Source organism: Xenopus tropicalis, chromosome 3 (genome assembly GCF_000004195.4).
Source record: "Xenopus tropicalis strain Nigerian chromosome 3, UCB_Xtro_10.0, whole genome shotgun sequence".
Taxonomy (NCBI): domain Eukaryota; kingdom Metazoa; phylum Chordata; class Amphibia; order Anura; family Pipidae; genus Xenopus; species Xenopus tropicalis.
This window is the reverse complement of record NC_030679.2, coordinates 7777428-7802774: the sequence shown is the minus strand read 5'-3', so window position 1 is coordinate 7802774 and position 25347 is coordinate 7777428. Positions and strand designations below refer to the sequence as shown.

General features: G+C 43.2%; 1 protein-coding gene across 2 annotated transcripts in view; it reads right to left on the bottom strand.

Moving 5' to 3' along the window:
- Window positions 1-1014: 1014 nt before the first annotated feature.
- The window catches only part of trim24 (tripartite motif containing 24), a 50987-nt gene continuing 26654 nt past the window's right edge, over window positions 1015-25347 (bottom strand). The window contains exons 2-19 of one of the 2 annotated variants that reach the window (XM_012958631.3): window positions 15475-15593; window positions 13856-14006; window positions 12519-12648; window positions 12183-12299; window positions 11707-11821; window positions 10198-10344; window positions 9055-9169; window positions 7691-7974; window positions 7289-7495; window positions 6986-7162; window positions 5844-5976; window positions 5412-5478; window positions 4676-4844; window positions 4237-4538; window positions 3815-3944; window positions 3442-3516; window positions 3042-3194; window positions 1015-2147 (exon numbers count right to left, since the gene is read on the bottom strand). In XM_012958631.3, the coding sequence (XP_012814085.2) occupies window positions 1950-2147; window positions 3042-3194; window positions 3442-3516; window positions 3815-3944; window positions 4237-4538; window positions 4676-4844; window positions 5412-5478; window positions 5844-5976; window positions 6986-7162; window positions 7289-7495; window positions 7691-7974; window positions 9055-9169; window positions 10198-10344; window positions 11707-11821; window positions 12183-12299; window positions 12519-12648; window positions 13856-14006; window positions 15475-15593 (2789 nt within the window). In that variant the 3' untranslated portion in view covers window positions 1015-1949. 2 annotated transcript variants of the gene reach the window in all.

The following is a 25347-nucleotide window of genomic DNA, read 5'->3' as shown; positions in this document are numbered from 1 at the left end:
TGCAGTGGTCATCTATGAAGTCTTGGACCATTACTGGGTTCTTTTTACCACTCTGGAATCAACATCATCCTCTATGGAGCTGGATTTGCAACTAGTAACAAATTTTATAACACAGAAAAAACCCCCCAGATATTTGGGGGCCCATTAACAAAACCTCGATATGAGATAAAATCGTATTTTTTCTAACTTATCGAACATTTAGTTAAAATTCTGCAACTTGTTTTCGTTAACTTCCACGAATTAAGGTGGCCGTACATAAGCCAATTCTAGCTGTCAATATCTGTCCCCCAGGGCCTAGCGATCAAATTAGTCTGGATTCTCCCGATATCGCCCACCCGTAGGTGGGGGATATCAAGAGAAGATCCGCTCGCTTGGCGACATCACCAAGTGATACACCTTAAGTATGACTTAAGGTGTATGGGCACCTTAAGTCATACTTTTCGCAATGACTACAACCATTTCTGAATTCATTCAAGCTTCGGTATCGTGACTCTCTTTTCACAAGGTTGGATCTGTTGAGTGCCATTGAGTCCTATGGGAGGCTTCCAAAATCAAGCATCGAAGGTTTCAAAGTCAGAAAGGCTTTTTGTGCCGTTTACGAATGCCCAGATCCGAAAACTTTGTGACTTTCGAAGGCAATTGATATTTTCGTACGACCAATAAAAGCATTTTCGCAACACTGTAGAACGTCAGAAATGATTGTGCTTACTCCGAAGTGAATGGGCCCCTTGGTGTCGGCCAAGTCAACATCAGCGGCTCGTTGAAAACAAATCAATAGCTACAGACCTAGGCACCGGAGGGCACACGCGGCATAAAAATGACAAAGTGCTCTGCCTTAGACAATTTCTTTTTTAAGGGTTTTGGTTTTTGTTTTTTTTTTTTAGCAGTTAAACTCTACAGTTATCCAAAAGCTTCTTCCATTTTGTTCATTCTTAACACTGCAAAAAGGAAAACAAACAAACAGCTTATCTGGGGGGGTCGGGGAAGGAGGTGTATCGAAAGGACAAACAGGTATAAAACAAAAATAAACTGTATATTTGTACTTCATCAATGCCTGAATACAGTTCTTGGTACAAATGGTCGACGCCACATACATTTTTTTTTTCTTTTTTTTTTCGAATTACATAGAAATGGTGCCAAAGTCAGTTCTGATAAATTAAAACGGCAAACTCATTTTCTTTTTTTCTCAATCTTGTGCAAAATAGATACCTTGGCTACTAACGAACCTTGGTTAAATGAAAAGAAAAAAAAAACCCAAAACAAAACACTTCATCGCTTTTGAAGCTCTTTCTTGGTGTGTTCTTACGTTTTTGGAGAAAATTAGCCCCGCCTCTAGTCCTTTTATGGACAACAAGAGACCTGGACTTCATAAAAAGCTCTCTGCGGTGGGACAGTCATGCCATTCATGGCTCCAATACAATACTTAATCTTGACAGCGCCGTCATTGCCTCAATTTCATACAGTGCTCAACGTAGGAACCACAGGCATTTCATGTCTAAGACACACCCCCTCATATCTTTCTTTTCAGCCAATCAAGCTCTGCCGTTCCAGCTTAGTACAGGGAAATCATGGAAAGGTATTACGACAGACGGAAACGTGACAAGGGTGCTGTTAAGAAATAAGGTCTGTGTGGAAAGCATGTCAATATGCAGTAAAGTTATCTTCTGGATGCTTGTTATGGAATTTCACCTTCAAGTCAAGGCTGTGCCAGTTCATGTGAGGTTTGTGAAGATTTCCAACCGCATCAGGAGCTTTTTCAGAATGCAGTGTGCTACCGTTTTTTTTTTTTTTTTGCACCATATTTACTCTGAATCCCTAACGAGTGCTACTAAACAACAGACTCACGGCCGTTCCAAAAAAATACATTGTTTTACTTTGCCAACAACTAGACAAGTCTCTTTTAATTATGTACATTAGGCGACGTGCGCAACGCCGCGGCGGCAGTAGTTTTATTTGAAAAAAAGGCGCTCGTCGCCTTTGAAGCGTTTTTTCCGAGGCGCCACAAACTCGTCGTCGGAGTCCCCGCTCGCAGCGGTGTCATCTTTGTAGTTAGTTTTAGCGAATTTCTGATCCCGGTAAATGTTGAGGAGTAACTCTTCGAAATAGGCCTCCAGTTTGATACCAGCACTAGCCACCTCCGAATCAGGCTGGGGGCGGAAAAACAGGATCTGTTACAAACGGAATCTCTAAGCGCATGTAAACATTAACCTGTGCCTAAACCCCATTACAGATAGCTTAAAACATACATGATGGGTGTGTGGGTTTGCACTGTCACCCTAAGGGAGGCAATTACCATTAACTAAAATAAACCAATGCCAGTTTTGTTACAGGAAGTGATCCATAGTTCAAATGTACTGCCTGTGTGTGCCATCCATACTCCGCCTGCCCTATGCTGCCTGTGTGTGCCATACTCTGCCTGCCCTATGCTGCCTGTGTGTGCCATACTCTGCCTGCCCTATGCTGCCTGTGTGTGCCATACTCTGCCTGCCCTACGCTGCCTGTGGGAGGTAAACCTGACAGGGGGTTTGTTCTGGGAGTTGTTAGCATTTGGAAATAGGCATTAAATAGTCCCTAAGGTGTGCAATTATGTGCTGGGGGTTGCTGTGCTACTGGGGAGGAGGAGGCATTTGGATTTACAGGTGTGTCTTAATATGACATAAACAAATAAATAAGGTTGAGGAGACTGCCTCATACAGACAAAAGCAAACAAAAGGAATTCTGGGAATGAATGAACCCATGTAAATGGGATTTTTTTTTAAGAGTTTGGAATTCATTCCCAGAATTCCTTTTGTTTAATATGACATAATATAATTCTTTCACATATGAATGATTGTTGATATCCCCGCTGTGAGCACCAAGCATTTGGGTTTTTGCTACGCTACCCCCATTAAATGTGGGCATGGTCTAAAGAGCTATTGTGGGTGTGGTTTAAAAAGGGGGAGTGGTCAAAGCAGGCTTCCATTAGCATCCCTCCACTATGTATGTTAGAGAAATTCCAGCCCTCTGCACCACAGAAGTTGAATGGTTTAAATGGCTCTCACCTCATTAAATTCTAAGCAATTTTTAAAAATCAGCCGGATGTCGCCGACAAACTCCTCTGGGCGGGTGTAGTGGGGTGCGCCGTTGAACTGGAGTTTTCTTTTTATGGCTGACAAGTCCATAGGCTTTTTGATGATTCTGTAGTAGTCAGGCACCTGAAGAAAAACACAAAATTATATACATTTATTTACACAGGTTTAAATGATCCCTCGGACTGGGGGAAGCCATGACAGCCTGCCTCTGACTCGCAGGGGCCATTACCCCAGTCCGTCTCTGACTCACAGGCCCGGGCCATTACCCCCACCCCCTTACATCATATCACATGTGACTAAGGATTCATAAACCATAAGCTATAGAGCTTCACTGGCCAAAGTAAAGAAACACAGGGTTTTATAAACTTACAGTCAGGGGAACGGGATCCTGGAAGGCCAAGCTCATCTCGTGGCAGAAGAGATACAAAAGAATCCGCTCACACTTCTGCAGAGGTAAGAGCAGGAGGCGCAGGTCAAGGGTTAAGTATTGAGAAGATAGAACATCAAAAAACCAACTCTTCACTGTTGTCCCAGAAGATTCTGGGGTTTGGTTAGTTTAGTAGAATGAGACAAGCGGAAGGTCTGTAGCGCCAAAAAGTAAGCGGGCAATAGCCGTGATTGTGCCTGGTCCAGTCAGTGGCATTTATAAGTGATGGGCAGCTGTCACTGGTTAGGATAAAGCACAACTGATCCTTCCTTTCACTTTAAATGGAATATATCTACAATATATAGATAATACTAACTCTCTGATCTATTGGTGCCATGCTTTGAGCACCTCCCAGTTTCCGTTTCTCTGCCAGGGATGGGTCGTCGCAGTCATACTCCACTTCTGGTCTGGACAGGTCCCGGCAAAAGGTGCAGATCCATTCACCACTACGGAAGGAAGGAGATAACAAAGACAGTCGGCATTAATAGAGAAAAAATTCCAAGTTCCAAGCCATATTCACTTTTATAATTCTGACTGGGAGAATAACGTTGTGAGCGGGGAGGGTGGAAAGGACCCGCAACAACGGCAAAGGTTGGCCCACAGGTCCTGCGGGTTTTGGGACAACCCGCACATTACTACTGACCAAATGGACTCTATAACTCCGACTACCATCCTACTCTGCACGTACCCGTCTTGTTCCAATATGGAACCCACCATGGACACTATCTGCTTTATTACCTGGGAAAGTTCATCAGTGTAGGCACGTGGCACGACAGGTGGAAAACTTTGGGACATTTTTCACAGCAAAGCAGCTCCCCCCCATTCTGACATACAGCACACCAGTCCTCATTGGGATCATCCTCCTTTCCGCCTTCGGACGTTCGGCCCGGAGGCATCCACTGGCTGCTTCCATCTCTTATGTGATGCCGGTCTCCAGTGCTATCGGGGGCGTCTCTACGAGAGCCTGCGTCGGATTTGGACATGCGGTTGCCATTGCTGTCAAGTAACATGGATGTGAGGATGCTTCCAGGATACTCTGCCTGAAACAACAACCCAAAAAATGTGGGCATAGGGGACAGACTAATAAAAGATAAAGCAGGACTGCCAAAAAACCCCCAACAAACTCCAAATATGTATTAATATCAAATAGCAGGTATCAGGCATCGTTTACCCTTACATTGCGAGGTTGAGAAGCTCTATGTCGGTTCTCCTGCTTCACCACAACCACAGGGTACTCAAAGTTCTCAGGCGTGTTCTCTGGCTTGATTCTGATAGGCTCGAGCCTAACCACAGGCATTCTGTGTGTCGAGTCAGCACCGCCTGTTGGTTTGCTGGAGGAACCAGTGCTGGATGGAGGGGGGGAAAAAAAAAAAACACTTTAGAGTACACTCATAACACAAGAACATTTTTCTAAAACTATAAATAAAATACTACCTATAGCCTCTGTTGGCTTCCCAACCTATAAGCACAACTGTGAGATTGTATTGGCCTGAAAGATTTACTTTCAAAGGCTCTGACACTGAAATTCCAATGGGGTTATGTAATAAAAGGCACTAAGTCTGCCCAGGGGCAGTAACCCATAGCAACCAATAACCAGGCAGAACTACCCAGTCACCTATTTAAAAGCAATGGGTTACTGCTCCAGGGCAAATGGAGTGCTTTTCATTGCATATGATGGGCTAGTGTCATATAAGCCTATCAAGTCATAGATGTTTATCTTAAGGGGAGTGATAAGAATGCAAAGGACTTATTTTCTATATTGTTTAAAGATTTCACCAGAATGCAGAATATTGATAATTATCAATAATAGGCTGAGCTAGAGAAATGAATAAGTGAAACTATATCGCAAGATGACAAATAATGGTTGAAAAGTGATTGTGTTCCTTGAAAGAAAAGCTGCTATGGCAAGTTACCTTTCTCTGCTTCCAATGCTAGAAGCGCTCGATGTGCGTATTGGTGGGTGAACACCAGCCGTGGACCCTAGGATAGAAATATATTGGTATGGGTTGGAAAACATTAAAAAAAAAAAATGCTACTCTTCAATTAATATACAGTAAAATAAGAGCAATCATTCAAGCGACAAATTAAAAGGGATGGCAACCTCTATCCAATGAATAGTGGACAATGGGGTTCATTTATTAATACTGGGCAAATGTATATCTGGGCAGTAACCCATAGCAACCAATCAGTGGTTAACCTGATTGGTGCAAATTTGCCCAATGTTTCTAAATGACCCCCAATGTGTGTCTGTGACTATGGAATATTGTATGGATCTGTATCGCCTATTGCCGTTTGCGCTAGGGGGCCATAAACTACTTTGAAGAAGCTATGAAGCACTTAAGTACCTAATGGCGAGGGTACAGAGGAATTGGGCGACTGCACCGTCCGATGAGGCATCATCCTGTGGTGGTTGGTGTTTTCCAGATTCGTATCCTTCCTTATTAAATTTTCCAGCAAAACATTGGCGGTGCTGTCAATCTTGAAGAGGATGGAAGATAAGGCATTACTTCCTTACAGGTATAACATGCATGAACAATACACAGCCATTAAATAAGGGATAAATACACTTTTACATTTAGTTTAGTGTAGTCACTGAGTCAATAGGCCTGGTGCATTCCACTGCTACCATCATGGGGTGGGAGAGAGGGGGTACTGGTGTGCTGGGCCTGGTGAATTCCACTGCCGCCATCGTGGGGGAGAGGGGGTTCTGGTGTACTGGGCCCGGTGAATTTCACTACCTCCAATGACTTATTAGCACATTAACTATTTTATGAACTTGTTATATGGACTGATTATTATAGAATAACATCAGCTATTTATATTGGGATCTATACACTGAATTATATGAGAGTTTCCTATATTAACTTTTTAGCAGGGGAATGGCTGATATGTGGGCCCCGCAGCAACATCCCTAGGCCCCAATAAAACCTATTTATAGACTCCACTGCCCCTCCCCAATTTAAAAAACCTATTAGTAAATGATTTTTTACTATTTTTGTGAATATTGACTAGTTATCGGGCCCCTAAATTTTCATAGTTTCCGTAATTTGTGCAGAAACTCATGTTACTCTTGCTTCCATATGAAGCTATGAAAACACAGAGAAGGGGCAGGAAGGAGTGTAGGGTTTAAACTTAGTTCATGGGGGGCAGTGGAGTTTGCCCTGACAAACTCAGGGTCGCCATCACAAAATTTGAGGCCCTGCACAAGTTATTAATATGGGCCATTGCACGGGGTTATTTAATAAAAGGCACTAAGTCTGCCCTGGTGCAGTAACCCATAGAAACTAATCAGCAGGCAGTATTTACTGGTCACCTGTTTAAACGCAAACATCTTATTGGTTGCTAGAGGTCCCCACTACTCAGTGCCTTTTACTACATATGGGGGTTAGACTATATACACATAATATGTTGGCCTGCTTTTTTTATTGATATAATGGCAAGTGCTATACGTGTCCCAATCCTAAATGCTGCAGAGCGCGGTACTTACATCAGGAATCGGCGGGAGGTTAAATGAATTGGCAGCCGAGGTTACCAAATCAATAACTGGAGAAGACATGCCTTTCCCATCACTCCCTGCGACACTGGTGATCGTAGGGCTCGATGGAGTGGAGGTGTTGCTACTGGCCACGGACTGGGCTGCTGTTGGGCTTCCGGATACCTGCCACTGCTGGGCAGAACCATAAAGAAATATGATAATAATAAACAATAATAATTAAATAATAAAGTATAAACAGGAGCAGTCAACATTATAAAGTATTACAATAACTACACACAACACTAACGGGATTACCTGCTTCATGCCATGATGGGGCATAAAGGTAACTCTGATTGGAGGATACCCAACTGGCCCAGGTCTCCTTGGCATGTTTTGACTGTGCTGCATGTTCTGAAGATCCACTGGGTTCGGAACGTTGTGAGGGTATCGCATGGGCTGATTGGGCATCACCATACCGTTTGGCCTGGGGTTCATGTTCTGAACATTTACAAATCGTTGCATCTAATGAGGAAAAACAAAGCAGGGCACACGATTACTTACGGGCCAAAGTTGGGTTGTAGGGTGTCAGAATGCCCATATGACCAAAACGGGCCTTATGAGATTTCTGCAATGGGTAAATGCTGCCATAAATACATTCATAAGGGGCATAGCAATGTATCACCATTCTAGTGTGCGAGGGGTTGGTGTAACAAATACCTGGTTAGGTGGCGGTTGGTGCTGTATGGGGACTCTGGGATTATTAAGGACCATTGGCTGCGGGGGTACAGGAGGGTTCTGCAGGCCCACTGGACCTGGCCGTCGCTGTGCTTGCTGCCGCTGGGCCATGATCTGCTGGTGCATGTGCTGGATTCGGAGCTGAGCCAAGTTGATTTGGGTGGGGAATTTGGACAGCTGGTTGCCTGGTTTGGTTCCCTGAGTATTCTGAACTTCCATAGGAGTTGTTTGCTGAGAGGGGTCGCCCTCTTCAATGACAAGAGAACCTGCAGGAGCATGGCAGAGGTAAATATGTGCATACATCATATATTTTATATAGTTAGGGGGGGATTTGGGGTGAGTGCTTATTTGTGCCCTGGGTACCCCTGGAACTATAGCGGGGTGACTGTTACCCCAATGTTTCTATATATCTGTAACCTTGTTATGGGCTAAGGGGGCCCAGCCTGAAGGCCAGTTAGGGGGGGATTTGGGGTGAGTGCTTATGTGTACCCTGGGTACCCCTGGAACTATAGCGGGGTGACTGTTACCCCAATGTTTCTATATATCTGTAACCTTGTTATGGGCTAAGGGGGCCCAGCCTGAAGGCCAGTTAGGGGGGGATTTGGGGTGAGTGCTTATTTGTGCCCTGGGTACCCCTGGAACTATAGCGGGGTGACTGTTACCCCAATGTTTCTAAATATCTGTAACCTTGTTATGGGCTAAGGGGGCCCAGCCTGAAGGCCAGTTAGGGGGGGATTTGGGGTGAGTGCTTATTTGTGCCCTGGGTACCCCTGGAACTATAGCAGGGTGACTGTTACCCCAATGTTTCTATATATATCTGTAACCTTGTTATGGGCTAAGGGGGCCCAGCCTGAAGGCCCGTTGGGGGGGGGATTTGGGGCGAGTGCTTATTTGTGCCCTGGGTACCCCTGGAATTATAGCAGGGTGACTGTTACCCCAATGTTTCTATATATCTGTAACCTTGTTATGGGCTAAGGGGGCCCAGCCTAAAGGCCAGTTAGGGGGGGATTTGGGGTGAGTGCTTATTTGTGCCCTGGGTACCCCTGGAACTATAGCAGGGTGACTGTTACCCCAATGTTTCTATATATCTGTAACCTTGTGACACAAATATTTTATTTTAGCAGCTGGGAACCAGCTTTACCTTCTATCTATATATACACAAATTGTTGTGATAAATGCCAAGGGACATTATTAGGGCAGTATAGGATTATCCCCAGTGGAAGTAATATGAGTAAGAGAACCTCAGCAGTAACTGCCACATGAAAAAAATGCACCTTGTAAATCCATGATAAAATGTAGTTGAAAAAGAAAAGATCTTATAGAATAAGTTTAGGCTTTTATTATACCTAGGTTGAATATATTCTGAGCCCAGGAATTGGCGTCACAGTGAAATAGAACAGTGTTGGTTACGGGAGTGACATCACAGCGGGCTCGCAGCAAATGCCGTAAGCGATAAGTGATCTGAAAAGGGTAAGAAAAAAATAAATTATTTAAACGCCTGTTGGTAATTCGAACCAAGGTTGCCTCTGCTTCTCTGGAACTATTGAGACATTCTAGCTATAACTATGACAGGTTCACATACAGTGTTACAAAACATTACAGCAATTAATATCGGGGTGATCGGGGGGGGGGGGGGTTGGTTTTGGGGCCCGGGCCCACCATACAAGCAGACCTTGGCACGTACAGCCAATTAAAGACTGCTTAAGGGGGTTGTTCACCTCTGAATTAACTTTTAGTATGATGTATAGAGTAATATTCTGAGGCATTTTGCAATTGGTCTTCATATATTATTTGTGGTTTTTTTTTTTGTTTATCTCACACTTTGTTCGGCAGCTCTCCAGTTTGGAATTTCAGAAGTTATCTGGTTGCTTGGTTCAAATTACCTTAGCAACCAGGGAGTAATTTACATAGTAAGATAGTAAGTTAGGTTGAAAAAAGACGTACATCCATCATGTTCAACCTTAATGCCTATATATAACCTGCCTAACTGCTAGTTGATCCAGAGGAAGGCAAAAACCCCATCTGAAGCCTCTCTAATTTGCCCCAGAGGGGAAACAATTCCTTCCTGACTCCAAGATGGCAATCGGACCAGTCTCTGGGGCAACTTGTACTGAGAGCTATTTCCCATAACCCTGTATTCCCTCCACCTCTTGATCAGTGATCCCCAACCAGTGGCTCCGGGGCAACATATTGCTCCCCAACCCCTTGGATGTTGCTCTCAGTGCCCCCAAACCAGGGAGTTATTTTTGAATTCCTGACTTGGGGGCAAGTTTTGGTTGAATACAAACAAGATTTCCTACCAAATAAAGCCCCTGTAAGCTGATAGGGTGCATAGAGGCTGCCTAATAGCCAATCACAGCCCTTATTTGGCTCCTCCATGAACTTTTATGCTGCTTGTGTTGCTCCCCAAGTCTTTTTACATTTGACTGTGGCTCTCGAGTAACAAAGGTTGGGGATCCCTGCTCTTGATGGACAGGGTTATAACTTACTAAGCGCTTGCTGTACAGTAAAGCTGTGCTGTTGCCGCTGTTCACTGCCCATTTGGAGAAATACACCACGTGCTCCAGCTGCTTAGAGAAACCGTCGACTTCATGCTGCTGTTTTAGAAGCTTCATGCGCCGATCCTTAGCCAATGCCTGTGGGAGAAATAGGCAAAAAAAAGAATGAGGACTGAGAGTTTGGGGGTGGGGATCAACCTCATTTTCTGCTTGATGATTTCCCAAACCACACCCCTAAGCTTAGCTTTCCCCACAGCCCACTGAGCACGTGCAGTGCCACTGACGCACAAAAGATGGCCGAACAAGATCCAAGATGGGGAACAGCTGGGGGCAACTGTAAAGGCCTGGGGCATTACTGCCATAGGGCTGCTACAGTATATAAAATACAACATTTCTACCCATAAGGAGGTCCTTGCCCTGTAGGGTCTGGTTTTCCAGTCTATCAGTTTATAAAGAATGATCATCCAATGGGCAGACTGGTTTAACAGAAGCCTCTGCACGGATAAAAATAAATAAATAAAATAAAAAAAGTGTACAATGAATTGCCCACAGGACAGTTATTAGCCATAAATATTTTATTGTAATGTGGCATCTGGAGACATTTTATTCAGCAAATTCTTATCAAAAGGCATTTAATCTTGTCTGTGATGGAACATCCATGGGGGACGCATCTGATTCTGTCCAGTAATAACATTCTTCACTTGTACAACTGCCAGCGGCAATGAAAGGATTCTGCACTATAGTAAGCAAACTAAATCAAAAGGAAAAATATCAGGATGTGGGAAAGAAGATTAGTGCCAAGTCTACACGGGTCAATTGTAGCTGCTGATATGGATCCCTTGGACCGATTCGGCAGCTAATCGGCCCGTGTATGGGCACTAACGACCGGCCTGGCCGACCCATATCTGACCTGAAATTGGCCAGATATCGATCGGGCAGGTTTAAAAAATCCAGTCGGATCGGGGACCCCATTGGCTCGTTGATGCGGTCCCCGAACCGACTGCCCCATGGCCGCAAATGTAATTCGATCGCTTGGCCCCAGGGCCAAACGATCGGATTATTATTTTTTTTTAGCTACTTGCTACCCGATATCGCCCACCCGTAGGTGGGGATATCGGGTGAAGATCCGCTCGCTTGGCGACATCGCCAAGCGAGCGGATCTTATAGTGTATGGGGACCTTAAGAGAAAAGAATAATATTGATTAGGGAGAGAGCGGCTAAAAGGAGCCCAAAAGCCCTTCTAAAATTCAAGACAAGTGCCTAGAGACTTCTTAAAACAGGTTTTTCCATGCCTCAAGCTACACACATAGCACTGACTATGCATCCAGAACCCCTGGTTTATTTGCACAGATACCAGCCTAATCGTTGCCAAGTCTAAAGAGTTTCCATATCATCCTGCCTCCTGGGGAAGGATGAATTAACCCTTCCATTTCCATAACAGCTTACAGAAGGCACGACAAACCCACATAAATGACAATAAGGGCAAAGATTTACATTTACCTCGAGTTGATGTAGTAAGGCTTTGCCTTTTTTGTTGATTTCAACCATTAGCGTGAAAACAGCAACTTTAATATCCTGTTCCACCTGCTTCTGGTTCTGATTCACTTCCAGGATTCTAAAATGGGGAATGAGGGGGGGGGGGGGAAAAATGATTTTTTTTTAAACTGGCATAAAGTCCATTATTGTGGGCAAAGGACCAAAGTGCTGTATCAGTGGTTTAAGAGTCTGAAGATAAGAAATAGAGAAGGTTCTTGTTGTGTGAAGGAATCGGCTCAAGAACCAAAAGCCTGCAATGCAGCAGAGGGGAATTTAATTGGCAGAAGACACAATCTGCATACAAATACCATGGCGCCAAAATGCTCTGCACCAACAGAAGAGGCTTTATGCAATGGGATAAAATCGGAGAGAGTGGGGTTCCGTGTTACAGTTTGTTCTGTTGGCTTTCTGGGCATTAGTGTAACCCGCTGGCCACTTACCGGTTCTGGATTTGGTCGCCCGTAAATTTGATGTATTTGTTCTTCTCCATCAATTTAGTAATTAATGTGTCGATTATGACTTTCTGGCTCTGAAATGCTTCTTCTATAAACTGATACCTGAAAAAAAAACAAACAAAAAAACATTAATGGGGTTGTAAACCCACCATACTGCTGTGCCAATGGACATGGAATAATGGTTTGCATAATTGCAGTATGGCTGAATAGGTTCTGCACTTGGACAAAGCAATATACAGTTTAAAGGGGATAGTACACGGATATATTGACATCCTACAAGATGGCCTCTCTCTCTCTAAATATCGATATAGCATAAGGTACCTGTGCTCTTTGTGCTCCTGTAGCTGACAGTCCCTGCACGTCAGTTTGTCGCAGGTCTCACAGTACAGTTTCAGTTGCTCCTTCTTGTGGAAAGGGCAGAAGACAGGACGCTGGCTATTCGCTCCCACTGCTTCAGAGGAGAAACCATCTCAGTTATAAACCGGGAGACTACAAACACACACGTTAATTAAGATTTAATTGGTAGGCAGAAGACAGCAGAGTTTTTTTTTTTTTTATTGTCTCATTCTATTGGTATTCTCAGGACCTGGGGCTTTTCGGATAAGGGTTCTTTCTGTAATTTGGATCTCCGTGTCTTGAGAATACAAAAAAAAAAAAAATCATTTTAGCAATAATTAAACCCAACAGGACTGCTCTGCCCCCAATAAGGGGTAATTATATCTTAGTTGGGATCAAGTACAGGTACTGTTTTATTATTACAGAGAAAAGGGAATCATTTAACCATTAAATAAACCCAATAGGGCTGTTCTGCCCCAATAAGGGGTAATTATATCTTAGTTGGGATCAAGTACAGGTACTGTTTTATTATTACAGAGAAAAGGGAATCATTTAACCATTAAATAAACCCAATAGGGCTGTTCTGCCCCAATAAGGGGTAATTATATCTTAGTTGGGATCAAGTACAGGTACTGTTTTATTATTACAGAGAAAAGGGAATCATTTAACCATGAAATAAACCCAATAGGGCTGTTCTGCCCCCAATAAGGGGTAATTATATCTTAGTTGGGATCAAGTACAGGTACTGTTTTATTATTACAGATAAAAGGGAATCATTTAACCATTAAATAAACCCAATAGGGCTGTTCTGCCCCCAATAAGGGGTAATTATATCTTAGTTGGGATCAAGTACAGGTACTGTTTTATTATTACAGAGAAAAGGGAATCATTTAACCATTAAATAAACCCAATAGGATTGTTCTGCCCCCAATAAGGGGTAATTATATCTTAGTTGGGATCAAGTACAGGTACTGTTTTATTATTACAGAGAAAAGGGAATCATTTAACCATTAAATAAACCCAATAGGGCTGTTCTGCCCCAATAAGGGGTAATTATATCTTAGTTGGGATCAAGTACAGGTACTGTTTTATTATTGCAGGAAAAAAAGGGGGAATCATTTTTAAAAAATCTGACTTATTTGATTAAAATGGAGTCTATGGGAGATGGGCTGTGAGACAGCGAATGTTGGGTGAAGGGGGGGGGCGGGATACTGCTACACTGTTTCAGTGGTACATGTAGTCAAGACCAGCAGTGCTGATAATAGCAATGCAGAGCTAGATACAAAACTACATGATGCAAAGTAATGAAACCACTCACTTACCAGGAGGGACTTCTTCCTTCTGCCGCACTGTGTGGTCCTTGGTAAACTTGACTCTCTGATGCGCCTGCACGCAGTTCTTGCACAGCCACTCCACGCACTCGACACAAAAGCCCCGAGCCTCCGCATTGTCCTCACAGCTTGTACACACTTGCTGAAGGGCACAGGGGAGGAAAAAAAAAAAGGTTTGAATAAATAATAATAATATCTATGTCACGCGTGGACTGATTTAACAGTTAACAATGTGTTTAGAAATCCACAGAATGTATTCAGTGTTAAACACAGAAGGAAAATGGAATATCTTTAAAATGTTGCTTAACTTTTATACAGGTCAGTATCTTCCCCAGTAAAAGGGTCAGTATACTCCCCTTTATTATTATCATCAATATTTATTTATAAAGCGCCAACATACCCCGCAGCGCTGTACAATAAGTGGGTTTCATACATTGGACATACAGAGTAACATATAAAGCAATCAATAACCGATACAAGAGGTGAAGAGAGCCCTGCCCAAAAGAGCTTACAATCTACAAGGAGAAAGGGTTGAGACACTTTATGGTTGAATATAAGTGTTAGTGCAGAGGACTGGGCCTGATCAGGGGCTCTCTTCACCTCTTGTATCGGTTATTGATTGCTTTATATGTTACTCTGTATGTCCAATGTGTGAAACCCACTTATTGTACAGCGCTGCGGGATATGTTGGCGCTTTATAAATAAATGTTAATAATAATAAATGGTGACCTGCACCCAACCTGCACACAAGAGTTAGAAGTTGATTGTTTCCTTTGCTTCCTTGTGCAGTTCCCTCAACACTTCGACTACTGTAGTCAAAGTGGAGAGCCTTCTGAACATGCCTGGAGGCAGCAGGAGCAGTTTTTTTCTTTTTTTTGATGAGGGAACTGAACAGGAAGTGGGGGCGGGGCTTCACTCTGCACAAGGATGCAAAGGAAACAACAACTTCTAACTCAGGAGCCAGGTCAGACAGAATGCTGGGACAAAGGTAGGTCATTCTGGAGGCTGTTTAGAGTAATTTTACTGGTAGAAAAAAAAAAAAAGGTTTACTTATTCTTTAAGCTGCGAGTCTCAGCTCCCCCAAGAGACTTGTTTAGCTTATTAGTTACAATTGTATCTCAGTGCAGGGGGGGACTTTTTACCTTTCTGGGCTCTCTGCCAAAAGCCATTTATTTAATTAAATGTGAGAAACAAAGTATCTAATTGCAGGTGGCGCTTCGTTAAGATTTCTGGGCTGTCTGCCAAAAGCTACCTATTTAATTAAGTTTGAGAAACATTGTATCTTTTTTAGCTTCAGTGCAGGAGATCAAAGAGAAATGAGGGACTTTTCAGTAAGAATCTGGGACTGCGGGTTGAGCTGTCAAAAGAGGGACTGTCCCCCGAAAATTGGGACAGTTGGGAGGTATGTTAGACTGTTAATAATGTCTAGTAAAATAGAGAAAAAAAAATTATACTGGTATAAACCCTCCACATCTACCACTGGGGTTCAAGGATCAACTCTTAAAGCTAAATGATGTGTTTTGTATTGTAAGAACCGGTATTGGTGATAGGTGATAGCACAGCTAAATTGTATGGTAACTGCCCTTTTAATAACCAATAGGAGGACTCACCTGACTTGGTTTCTCAACGGTGCTACTGGGAACTTCTGTGGTGTCTCGGACAAAAAAGTTCTCGATGATGTCTCTTTCTGCGCACTCCTGACTGCATACGGGACAGCGAATAACCCCCACTGTAAAAAAAAAAATAAAAGGGGTTACAATATGAAGACATGAGAGGATACACTGCTCTGCATCAATGCTGTGTGTGTCAGTAGCGAATAGCAAACTCATGGCTTATGCTGGAATCAGCCAATGGGAGAGGGTAAAAACGGGTCAGTGACTCACAGCATGTGCGTTGGGAAAGGGGAAAAAACAATTTTATATGACAACCAATTTTTCCTACTACAGGTATGGGACCTGTTATCCAGAATGCTCGGGACCTGGAGTTTTCTGGATAAAGGATCTTTCTGTAATTTGGATCTCCATAACTTAAGTCTGCTAAATATCATTTAAATATTGAATTAACCCAATAGGGCTGTTCTGCCACCAATAAGGGGTAATTATATCTTAGTTGGGATCAAGTACAGGTACTGTTTTATTATTACAGAGAAAAGGGAATCATTTAACCATGAAATAAACCCAATAGGGCTGTTCTGCCCCCAATAAGGGGTAATTATATCTTAGTTGGGATCAAGTACAGGTACTGTTTTATTATTACAGAGAAAAGGGAATCATTTAACCATTAAATAAACCCAATAGGGCTGTTCTGCCCCAATAAGGGGTAATTATATCTTAGTTGGGATCAAGTACAGGTACTGTTTTATTATTACAGAGAAAAGGGAATCATTTAACCATGAAATAAACCCAATAGGGCTGTTCTGCCCCCAATAAGGGGTAATTATATCTTAGTTGGGATCAAGTACAGGTACTGTTTTATTATTACAGAGAAAAGGGAATCATTTAACCATTAAATAAACCCAATAGGGCTGTTCTGCCCCCAATAAGGGGTAATTATATCTTAGTTGGGATCAAGTACAGGTACTGTTTTATTATTACAGAGAAAAAGGAAATCATTTTTAAAAAATCTGAATTATTTGCTTATAATGGAGTCTATGGAAGACGGGCTTTCCGTAATTCAGACCTTTCTGGATAACGGGTTTCCGGATAAGGGATCCCATACCTGTACACTGAAATAACACTTGATACATTAAACATTTACTTAAAAATCTGACAAATATTGATGTATCTTTTCCTTAAACATCCATTAAGGGTGAATTTTTTTTCTTTTTTTTTAGTACACCACTTCCCGATACTTTTTCCCCGTTTCCTTCGTACATTCCAATCCAAGCAATAAGAGGAAAATGGAATTGTTCACAACAATCCTCAAAATAGAACATGTAAGTGATGGGCATTGTCTGCCACCCAGCCCATTTCCCTTCATATAACGACCTTGTTAATCATGCCAGAGACTACGACTCCCTTCCCTCCCACAATGACTACATTACATAATGGGGGAGGAGCTTACCAATTAAAAATTTTCCATCCACGATGCTAAGTTATACAAAAAATAAAAAATTATAATACACTAGGGATGCGCCGAATCCTGGATTCGGGCCGAATACAGCCTTTTTTTTTTTTGAAGGACAGTTTCGGGCGAATCAACGGTCCCGGCTGAACCGAATCCTAATTAGCATATGCTAATTAGCATTCAGAAGGGTTAAATCAGGGGTGGCCAATACGTCGATCACGGTCCCCCAGTCGATCCCCCGTGGATTTCCGGTGCACCTCGATCAAGCCTCGAAACACTGCACTGAGCCCTCTATCAAAAGAAACACAGGATTTCTTGTTTTCTTTTTTGAAAACATGTTCTTCAGTATCAGACTAACTCTCTTTTAGGACTCCTCTCCTCCTCCCATATGAATGCACAAGAACTCACTCCCCCTCTCCCTTAGGTGTGATCTGAGCTTCCAACAGCTATAAATGCAGCAGGAAGCTACCAAGACCAAGCTAAAATGGCAGCTGCTATCAGAGGGAGCTTCTAGGGCTCTAGGGTATAGTAAAGCTTTCTGCTGAATAAATATAGGGTTCTAGGTGGCACTAATGTTGCAAATATATTGGCAGTAAAATGCCAAAATGACTTTCCTTCTCCTTTAAAATGGTTCACTACTGGAATGATGAGTAACTGGCTATGTCCTGAGTAAGTAGTTTCCATAAGTGGGTCCTCGTGGGAGTGGCCTGCTTAAGCAGTTTCCATGTGCAGCTCCTCACTGGTACCATTTCTCACTGGTAGATATTAGTATGGCCATACAGCAAATTCAAATTCGTTCCCCATAAAAGTTACTTCAGTAAAAAAAACAAAAACAATCCTATATTCTGAAAACTGTTTTATTATATCTTTGTTTTTATCAGTATATTTAAAAAAAAGAAATGGTTCTCGACTATTATAAATTGTTAAGGTGGTCATACACGTTAAGCGAGCGGATCTTCTCCCGATTTCCCCACCTACGGGTGGGCAATATCGGATGAATTTAGGATGGTTTGTTCATTTGGCCCTGGGGCCAAACGATCGGATTATAACGCCGGTAATAGGCGCAGTGTTTTTGGGGACCACTTCAACGAGCCGATGTGCCCACTGATCTGACTAAATCTTTTAACCTGCCCGACCGATATCAGCCAATTTCAGGCCAGATATCGGTCGGGCCGTCCCGTCGTTAGTGCCCCTACACGGGCCGATAAGCTGCCGAGTCGGTCTAAAGGTCCCATACATGGGCCGGTTGTAGCTGCTGATATCAGTCCCTTGGACTGACTCGCCAGCTTATCGGCCCGTGTATGGGCACTAACGGCGGGCCTGCCCGACCGATATCTGGCCTGAAATCACCTGATATCGGGAAGGTTAAAAGATTCAGTTGGATCGGGGACTGTATCGGCTCCTTGATGAGGTCCCCGAACCGACTGTGTCCATTGCCACCATTAGAATTCGACCGTTTGGTCCCAGGGCCAAACGACCGAATTAGCCTACATTTTCCCCGATATAGCCCACCCGTAGGTGGGGGATATCGGGAGAAGATCCGCTCTCTTGGCGACCTCGCCAAGCAAGCAGATCTTTATGTGTATGGCCACCTTAAGGGACCAATATCGGCAGCTACAATCGGCCCGTGTATGGCCTCCTTAATGGACAGATATCGGCAGCTACAATCGGCCCGTGTATGGCCTCCTTAATGGACAGATATCGGCAGCTACAATCGGCCCGTGTATGGCCTCCTTAAGGGACAGATATCAGCAGCTACAATCGGCCCGTGTATGGCCTCCTTAATGGACAGATATCGGCAGCTACAATCGGCCCGTGTATGGCCTCCTTAAGGGACAGATATCGGCAGCTACAATCGGCCCGTGTATGGCCTCCTTAATGGACAGATATCGGCAGCTACAATCGGCCCGTGTATGGCCTCCTTAAGGGACAGATATCAGCAGCTACAATCGGCCCACGTATGGCCTCCTTTACTTTACAGAACTGAATTTAGATATTGGGGGGAAAAATACATTTATCCTATATAAAAAAATTTAAATCTAACAAATTTGCAATGTAAAAAAATGTAAAAACACAAATGTTAAACAAATTCTTCGCTTGCCAGTCAAGAGCCTATTAGATTTTTCTCCCGCTAAATATAAATTTAAGGGAAACTTAATTTCCACGTCTTTGCTCTCACATTGATTAAACACGAAACAAACGTGGCCTGCGAGAGCAATCTTCCAACGAAATCCCATTTTTATTAGCACACAGGGCCGGCAGCCTCTGGAAACTGCCTTCAACTGGTTTCAACCAGATCGAGCTGAAAAAAGCCAGCCTGAACGTCTTTCGGCTTAGGTTAAACCATTCTGAAAGGGGAAGAACATCCCCCCCCCACACACAGCTAAGTGGAACGTGCAGACAATTATCTCCAAATCAGGGTTTTTAATAAGAATTTATAGAATGAAATTTGTAATTGAAAAAGGATAATGAGCATAGTGAACAAAATATTAAAGGCCACACTAAATAAAAAAACCCTGCATTACGTTCCTCGTTGGAAAGGTCCAACAGCAGGAGAGGGGGAAAAACCCCCCAAGGAATTAACTTGGATGGAAAGGTTTTGGCCGTCCGTCCTAATCTATTTCATGGGTTTTTTTCCATTCAGTGTTGTCAATCAAAATCTAATTTAGAATTGTTTTAACCGTCAACCGCAAATAAAAAACAGGCAGTCGAAAGCAATTTGTGCATAAAGACAAGTGGATAAAAATGGTTGTGCTCGGTGAATGGCGGTTGGTAAAAAAAAACCGAAGGTTCATGAAGTACAGGCATTCTGAAAAGGACCAATGGTTTACAAATTTGAGCTCCAACGAGGCAACAAGTATGGAAGCTCCAGCTCACTCCAAGGCTTTGTGCTATGGCAACGAAACCTGGGATACCCAAAAACAATGCTAATCGATTGCTGGAATGTCGATAAGATCATCAAAAATTGGATAATAAAGCAGCAGAAATGCCAAGGCTCCTGGTTTAAGTCTTAAAACAAGAGGATACAATTACGTTCTTGACAATTCTTTGTGCTATGGCAACGAAACCTAGGATCACCAAGAACAATGCTTATCGATGACTGGAATGGAGCTAAGATCATCAAAATTGGATTATAAAGCAGCAGAAATGCCAAGGCTCCTGATTTAAGTCTTAAAGCAAAAGGATACAATTACGTTCTTGACAATTCTTAGTGCTATGGCAACGAAACCTAGGATCCCCAAGAACAATGCTTATCGATGACTGGAATGGTGCCAAGATCATCAAAATTGGATTATAAAGCAGCAGAAATGCCAAGGCTCCTGGTTTAATTCTTAAAGCAAAAGGATACAATTACGTTCTTGACAATTCTGTGCTTCCTACTTGTGGCTGAATGGCAGAAATTCCCCCAACAAGGTTCCAAGAACTGGTGGGAACCTTTCCTGAAGAGCATAGACTGTAACTGCAAAGTCATTTTGGCAGTAACAGATTTGCCACATTGGTGCCACCTAGAACCCTATATTTATTCTGCAGAAAGCTTTACCATACCAGAGTAAAGAGCCCTAGAAGCTCCCTCAGATAGCAGCTGCCATTTTAGCTTGATTTTGGTAGCTTTCTGCCGCAGTTATAGCCCTTAAGCCAGAAAGAACTATGTTAATACAGCCATAAGCACTCACAGAAATGCTGCACTTTGATAGAGTCCTCTATCAAAAGAAACACATGATTTCTTGTCTCCTTTTTTGGAAACACGTTCTTCAGTATCAGACTTCCTCTCTTTTAGGGCTCCTTCAGGTTTGGGGCATAAGAACTCTCTCCCCCTCCCATAAGAATGCATAAGAACTCACTTCCCCCACCCTTAGGAATGTGTGCTTCCAATGGCTATGAGTTCTTATGCATTCTTATGGGAGGGGGAGAGAGTTCTTATGCCCCAAACCTGAAGGAGCCCTAAAAGAGAGGAAGTTTGATACTGAAGAACATGTTCCCAAAAAAGGAGACAACAAATCCTGTGTTTCTTTTGATAGAGGACTCTATCAAAGTGCAGCATTTCTGTGAGTGCTTATGGCTGTATTTACACAGACCTTTCTGATAAAGCTTACTTAGTTTTTACCTTTCCTTCTTAGGTTTCCTTAGGTTTACCTAATTTAGCTTTACTCCTTATAGGCACATTTTACCACAGCCAGTTTCTGTTCTTTCCAAACACAAAATTGAAAGAACAGAGGTTTCCACCATGCCCAAGCAGGTTCAGAGACCTTGAAGTGTCTTCGTCGGTAAGAAGATGTTGGCGAGGTACGCGGCTGCGCTTCTTCTTGGCATTTTTAGATAGCAGACAGAGTGAAAACGTAAAAACTATGCGATAAGGGAGTGGCAAGGGGGGTCCTTACCACTTCACTATCAATGATAGTTAAGGGTGATTTTTGCGCCCGGAGGGGTATAGTTCTTCTTTAAAAGATAAAGAAAGGTAAAAACTCAGTAAGCTTCATCAGAAAGGTCTATGTAAATAAAGCCATAAACACTCACAGAAACGCTGCACTGAGTCCTCTGTCAAAGGATTTGTTGTGTCTGGTTTCCTGTGCCAGAGACACGCAGCTCTCTGCTTTCTCCCCTCTCCTGCTCCACCCTCCCTCAAGAATGCTAAGAACCCACTCCACCGCCCTTAGGAATGTGGATCTGAGCCAATCAGCAGGAAGCTGACTTATAGTCTTACTGAGTACACTTGGTCTTGGTGCGGGAGTGAGGCATTATGGGAACTTTCTTTACCCAGCTCAGCGTTTTTTTCTTCCTGTTTGGCTTCTGATCATCTGAACGGGAGAAATAAGGGGAGACTTAAGGGCACTATTGAGAGAACTGAAGGTATGCCTGCAGCTTGGGATTAACTCTTTATTAGCCTTTCCTTCTCCTTTAAAGGGATTTGTGGTACAGCCACAACATCTAAACCACACAGATACGTGACAAATACACTCAAAACATTAAAGTAATAAAGTTCTAAGAAACTGTGGTAAGGGACACGTGTTTAGACTGAAAGCCACATAGATCAGTGGAACCAATCACGTGTTGTTGCAACATTTTGGGTTTTTTTTTTTTTAGGTGAAATATTAAACCTGAAAATAGAAAAACAAGCAACTAAGTGTGACTAACCCTCACCTGACTGAGCTCCAAGATTTAGTACAGAACAACGAAAAGGTCATGAGGATTATATACGCAGATCAGGGTTTGTTTGGTTAAAGGTGGACATTTTCTATTTTAAAAATATAATACAGGTATAAGACCTGTTATCCAGAATGCTCGGGACCTGGTGTTTTCCAGATAAGGGATCTTTCTGTAATTTGGATCTCCATACCTTAAGTCTACAAAAAAAAATCAATAAACCCAATAGGGCTGTTCTGCCCCCAATAAGGGGTAATTATATCTTAGTTGGGATCAAGTACAGGTACTGTTTTATTATTACAGAGAAAAGGGAATCATTTAACCATGAAATAAACCCAATAGGGCTGTTCTGCCCCAATAAGGGGTAATTATATCTTAGTTGGGATCAAGTACAGGTACTGTTTTATTATTACAGAGAAAAGGGAATCATTTAACCATTAAATAAACCCAATAGGGCTGTTCTGCCCCAATAAGGGGTAATTATATCTTAGTTGGGATCAAGTACAGGTACTGTTTTATTATTACAGAGAAAAGGGAATCATTTAACCATTAAATAAACCCAATAGGGCTGTTCTGCCCCAATAAGGGGTAATTATATCTTAGTTGGGATCAAGTACAGGTACTGTTTTATTATTACAGAGAAAAGGGAATCATTTAACCATTAAATAAACCCAATAGGGCTGTTCTGCCCCAATAAGGGGTAATTATATCTTACTCAGCAGCTTATCGGCCCGTGTAGGGGCATGAACGACGGGCCTGCCTGACTGATATCTGGCCTGAAATTGGCGAGATATCGATCGGGCAGATTAAAAGATTCCAACATGCCATGGAAAACACAGGAGCTTTCCCATTGAGCTTTGACAACTATTCTCAAGGCAAGACTCCTGAAAACGGTCATCTGTAAATATCATGGATATTCATGGTTTCTACACGTTCACCTTTGGCACAGACTGTCAAGATTGTGGCTTTATAGCCACGGAAATAGCTTGTTTTTGATGGACTATTTCCCATTTGCTTCCTGGCAGCACAGTGATACTGCCACTTATAGGGGTCTATTCATGAAAGCACAAATTTTGGATTGTCGAAAGTACGACTGGAAAAAATTTGGAGTGACCATGATAATTTCTTACGTGCGAAAATAATTTTTTTGGCCGTACAAAAATTATCATGGTTGCGATCCAAAAGTTTCCGAACGATAGGGCTCAATGGCACTCTGCAGCTCCAATCCGGCCCAAGGAAAGTCTCCCATAGGGCTCAATGGCACTCTGCAGCTCCAAACCGGCCCAAGGAAAGTCTCCCATAGGGCTCAATGGCACTCTGCAGCTCCAACCCGGCCCAAGGAAAGTCTCCCATAGGGCTCAATGGCACTCTGCAGCTCCAAACCGGCCCAAGGAAAGTCTCCCATAGGGCTCAATGGCACTCTGCAGCTCCAACCCGGCCCAAGGAAAGTCTCCCATAGGGCTCAATGGCACTCTGCAGCTCCAACCCGGCCCAAGGAAAGTCTCCCATAGGGCTCAATGGCACTCTGCAGCTCCAACCCGGCCCAAGGAAAGCCTCCCATAGGGCTCAATGGCACTCTGCAGCTCCAACCCGGCCCAAGGAAAGTCTCCCATAGGGCTCAATGGCACTCTGCAGCTCCAACCCGGCCCAAGGAAAGTCTCCCATAGGGCTCAATGGCACTCTGCAGCTCCAACCCGGCCCAAGGAAAGTCTCCCATAGGGCTCAATGGCACTCTGCAGCTCCAACCCGGCCCAAGGAAAGTCTCCCATAGGGCTCAATGGCACTCTGCAGCTCCAACCCGGCCCAAGGAAAGTCTCCCATAGGGCTCAATGGCACTCTGCAGCTCCAACCCGGCCCAAGGAAAGTCTCCCATAGGGCTCAATGGCACTCTGCAGCTCCAACCCGGCCCAAGGAAAGTCTCCCATAGGGCTCAATGGCACTCTGCAGCTCCAGCCTGGCCCAAGGAAAGTCTCCCATAGGGCTCAATGGCACTCTGCAGCTCCAACCCGGCCCAAGGAAAGTCTCCCATAGGGCTCAATGGCACTCTGCAGCTCCAACCCGGCCCAAGGAAAGTCTCCCATAGGGCTCAATGGCACTCTGCAGCTCCAACCCGGCCCAAGGAAAGTCTCCCATAGGGCTCAATGGCACTCTGCAGCTCCAACCCGGCCCAAGGAAAGTCTCCCATAGGGCTCAATGGCACTCTGCAGTGCTTGAATGAATTCTGAAATGTTCATAGATGTTGCGACAAATATGATTTAGACGCACAAATTAATGCAAACCATGAAAAAGTTGTGGAATTTATCGAAAATATTGTGGGTAAAGTTAGATAGATTTGAAAAAATACAAATTTTTCTCATTCGTAGTCAATCGTGCTTTAATGAAAGGGGCCCCGTTGGGTAACATGTAGTTAGTCAAGGTTTTACAGAATAACCAAAGGCCAAAACCATCATCAAGCATTGAAAAATGCAGTTGACATGAACTTAAAACCTGTAAGAATACAAAACTGCACACAATTCTGAAAACATAAACTCAACAAAAACTCTTGAATCAGTCAGCTGAAGACGGAGAGCACTTTCCTCTCATTTCATTCCCCTTCCGCCAGGAAGACAGTTAATAATCATAACAATTTATTTACTAAACTTCAAACATTGTATAAAATATTGCAACCACCAGTACAGATAACATGTATAAATTAGAAGATACAAAGGGAAGACATTACACATATTACAATTAGAAAATGCACCGAATTCAGGATTCGGTTCGAGATTTGGCCAAGATCTTTAACGATTCCCTATTCGGATTCAGTTCGGTATTCGGCTGAATCTTTCGTAAAGGATTCAGTGATTGGCCGGATCCTAAAATAGCTGATTCAGTGGGGCAACAATTTGTGGTGTTTATAAAGTAAACGGCACAAAGGGGATTGGGTGGTTTGCCCACCACCCACATGACATAAAAGAGGCATCAAAACACCTAAGGGCAAAGACACACAGGGCAATTAGTCGCCACAACTTTTTAAAAAGTTGCAGTGACTAATTTGCACGACGAAAATGAGCGCGCGATTTGTTGCAGCAACACAATTCTACTCAATTGGCGAAAAGTCAGGGGGCGACTAATCTCCCAGTGTGTCTTCGCCCTAAAGGCACTCCACTTGACATCTACATGGAAGCCATGTGAAAATACCCCCAAGGGGTAGACTTTTGCTCTGTATTTAGCATGGGCAAGACATTAACGGAGGTAATAAATATAAATACTCTTGGACACTGCATGGTCCAAAA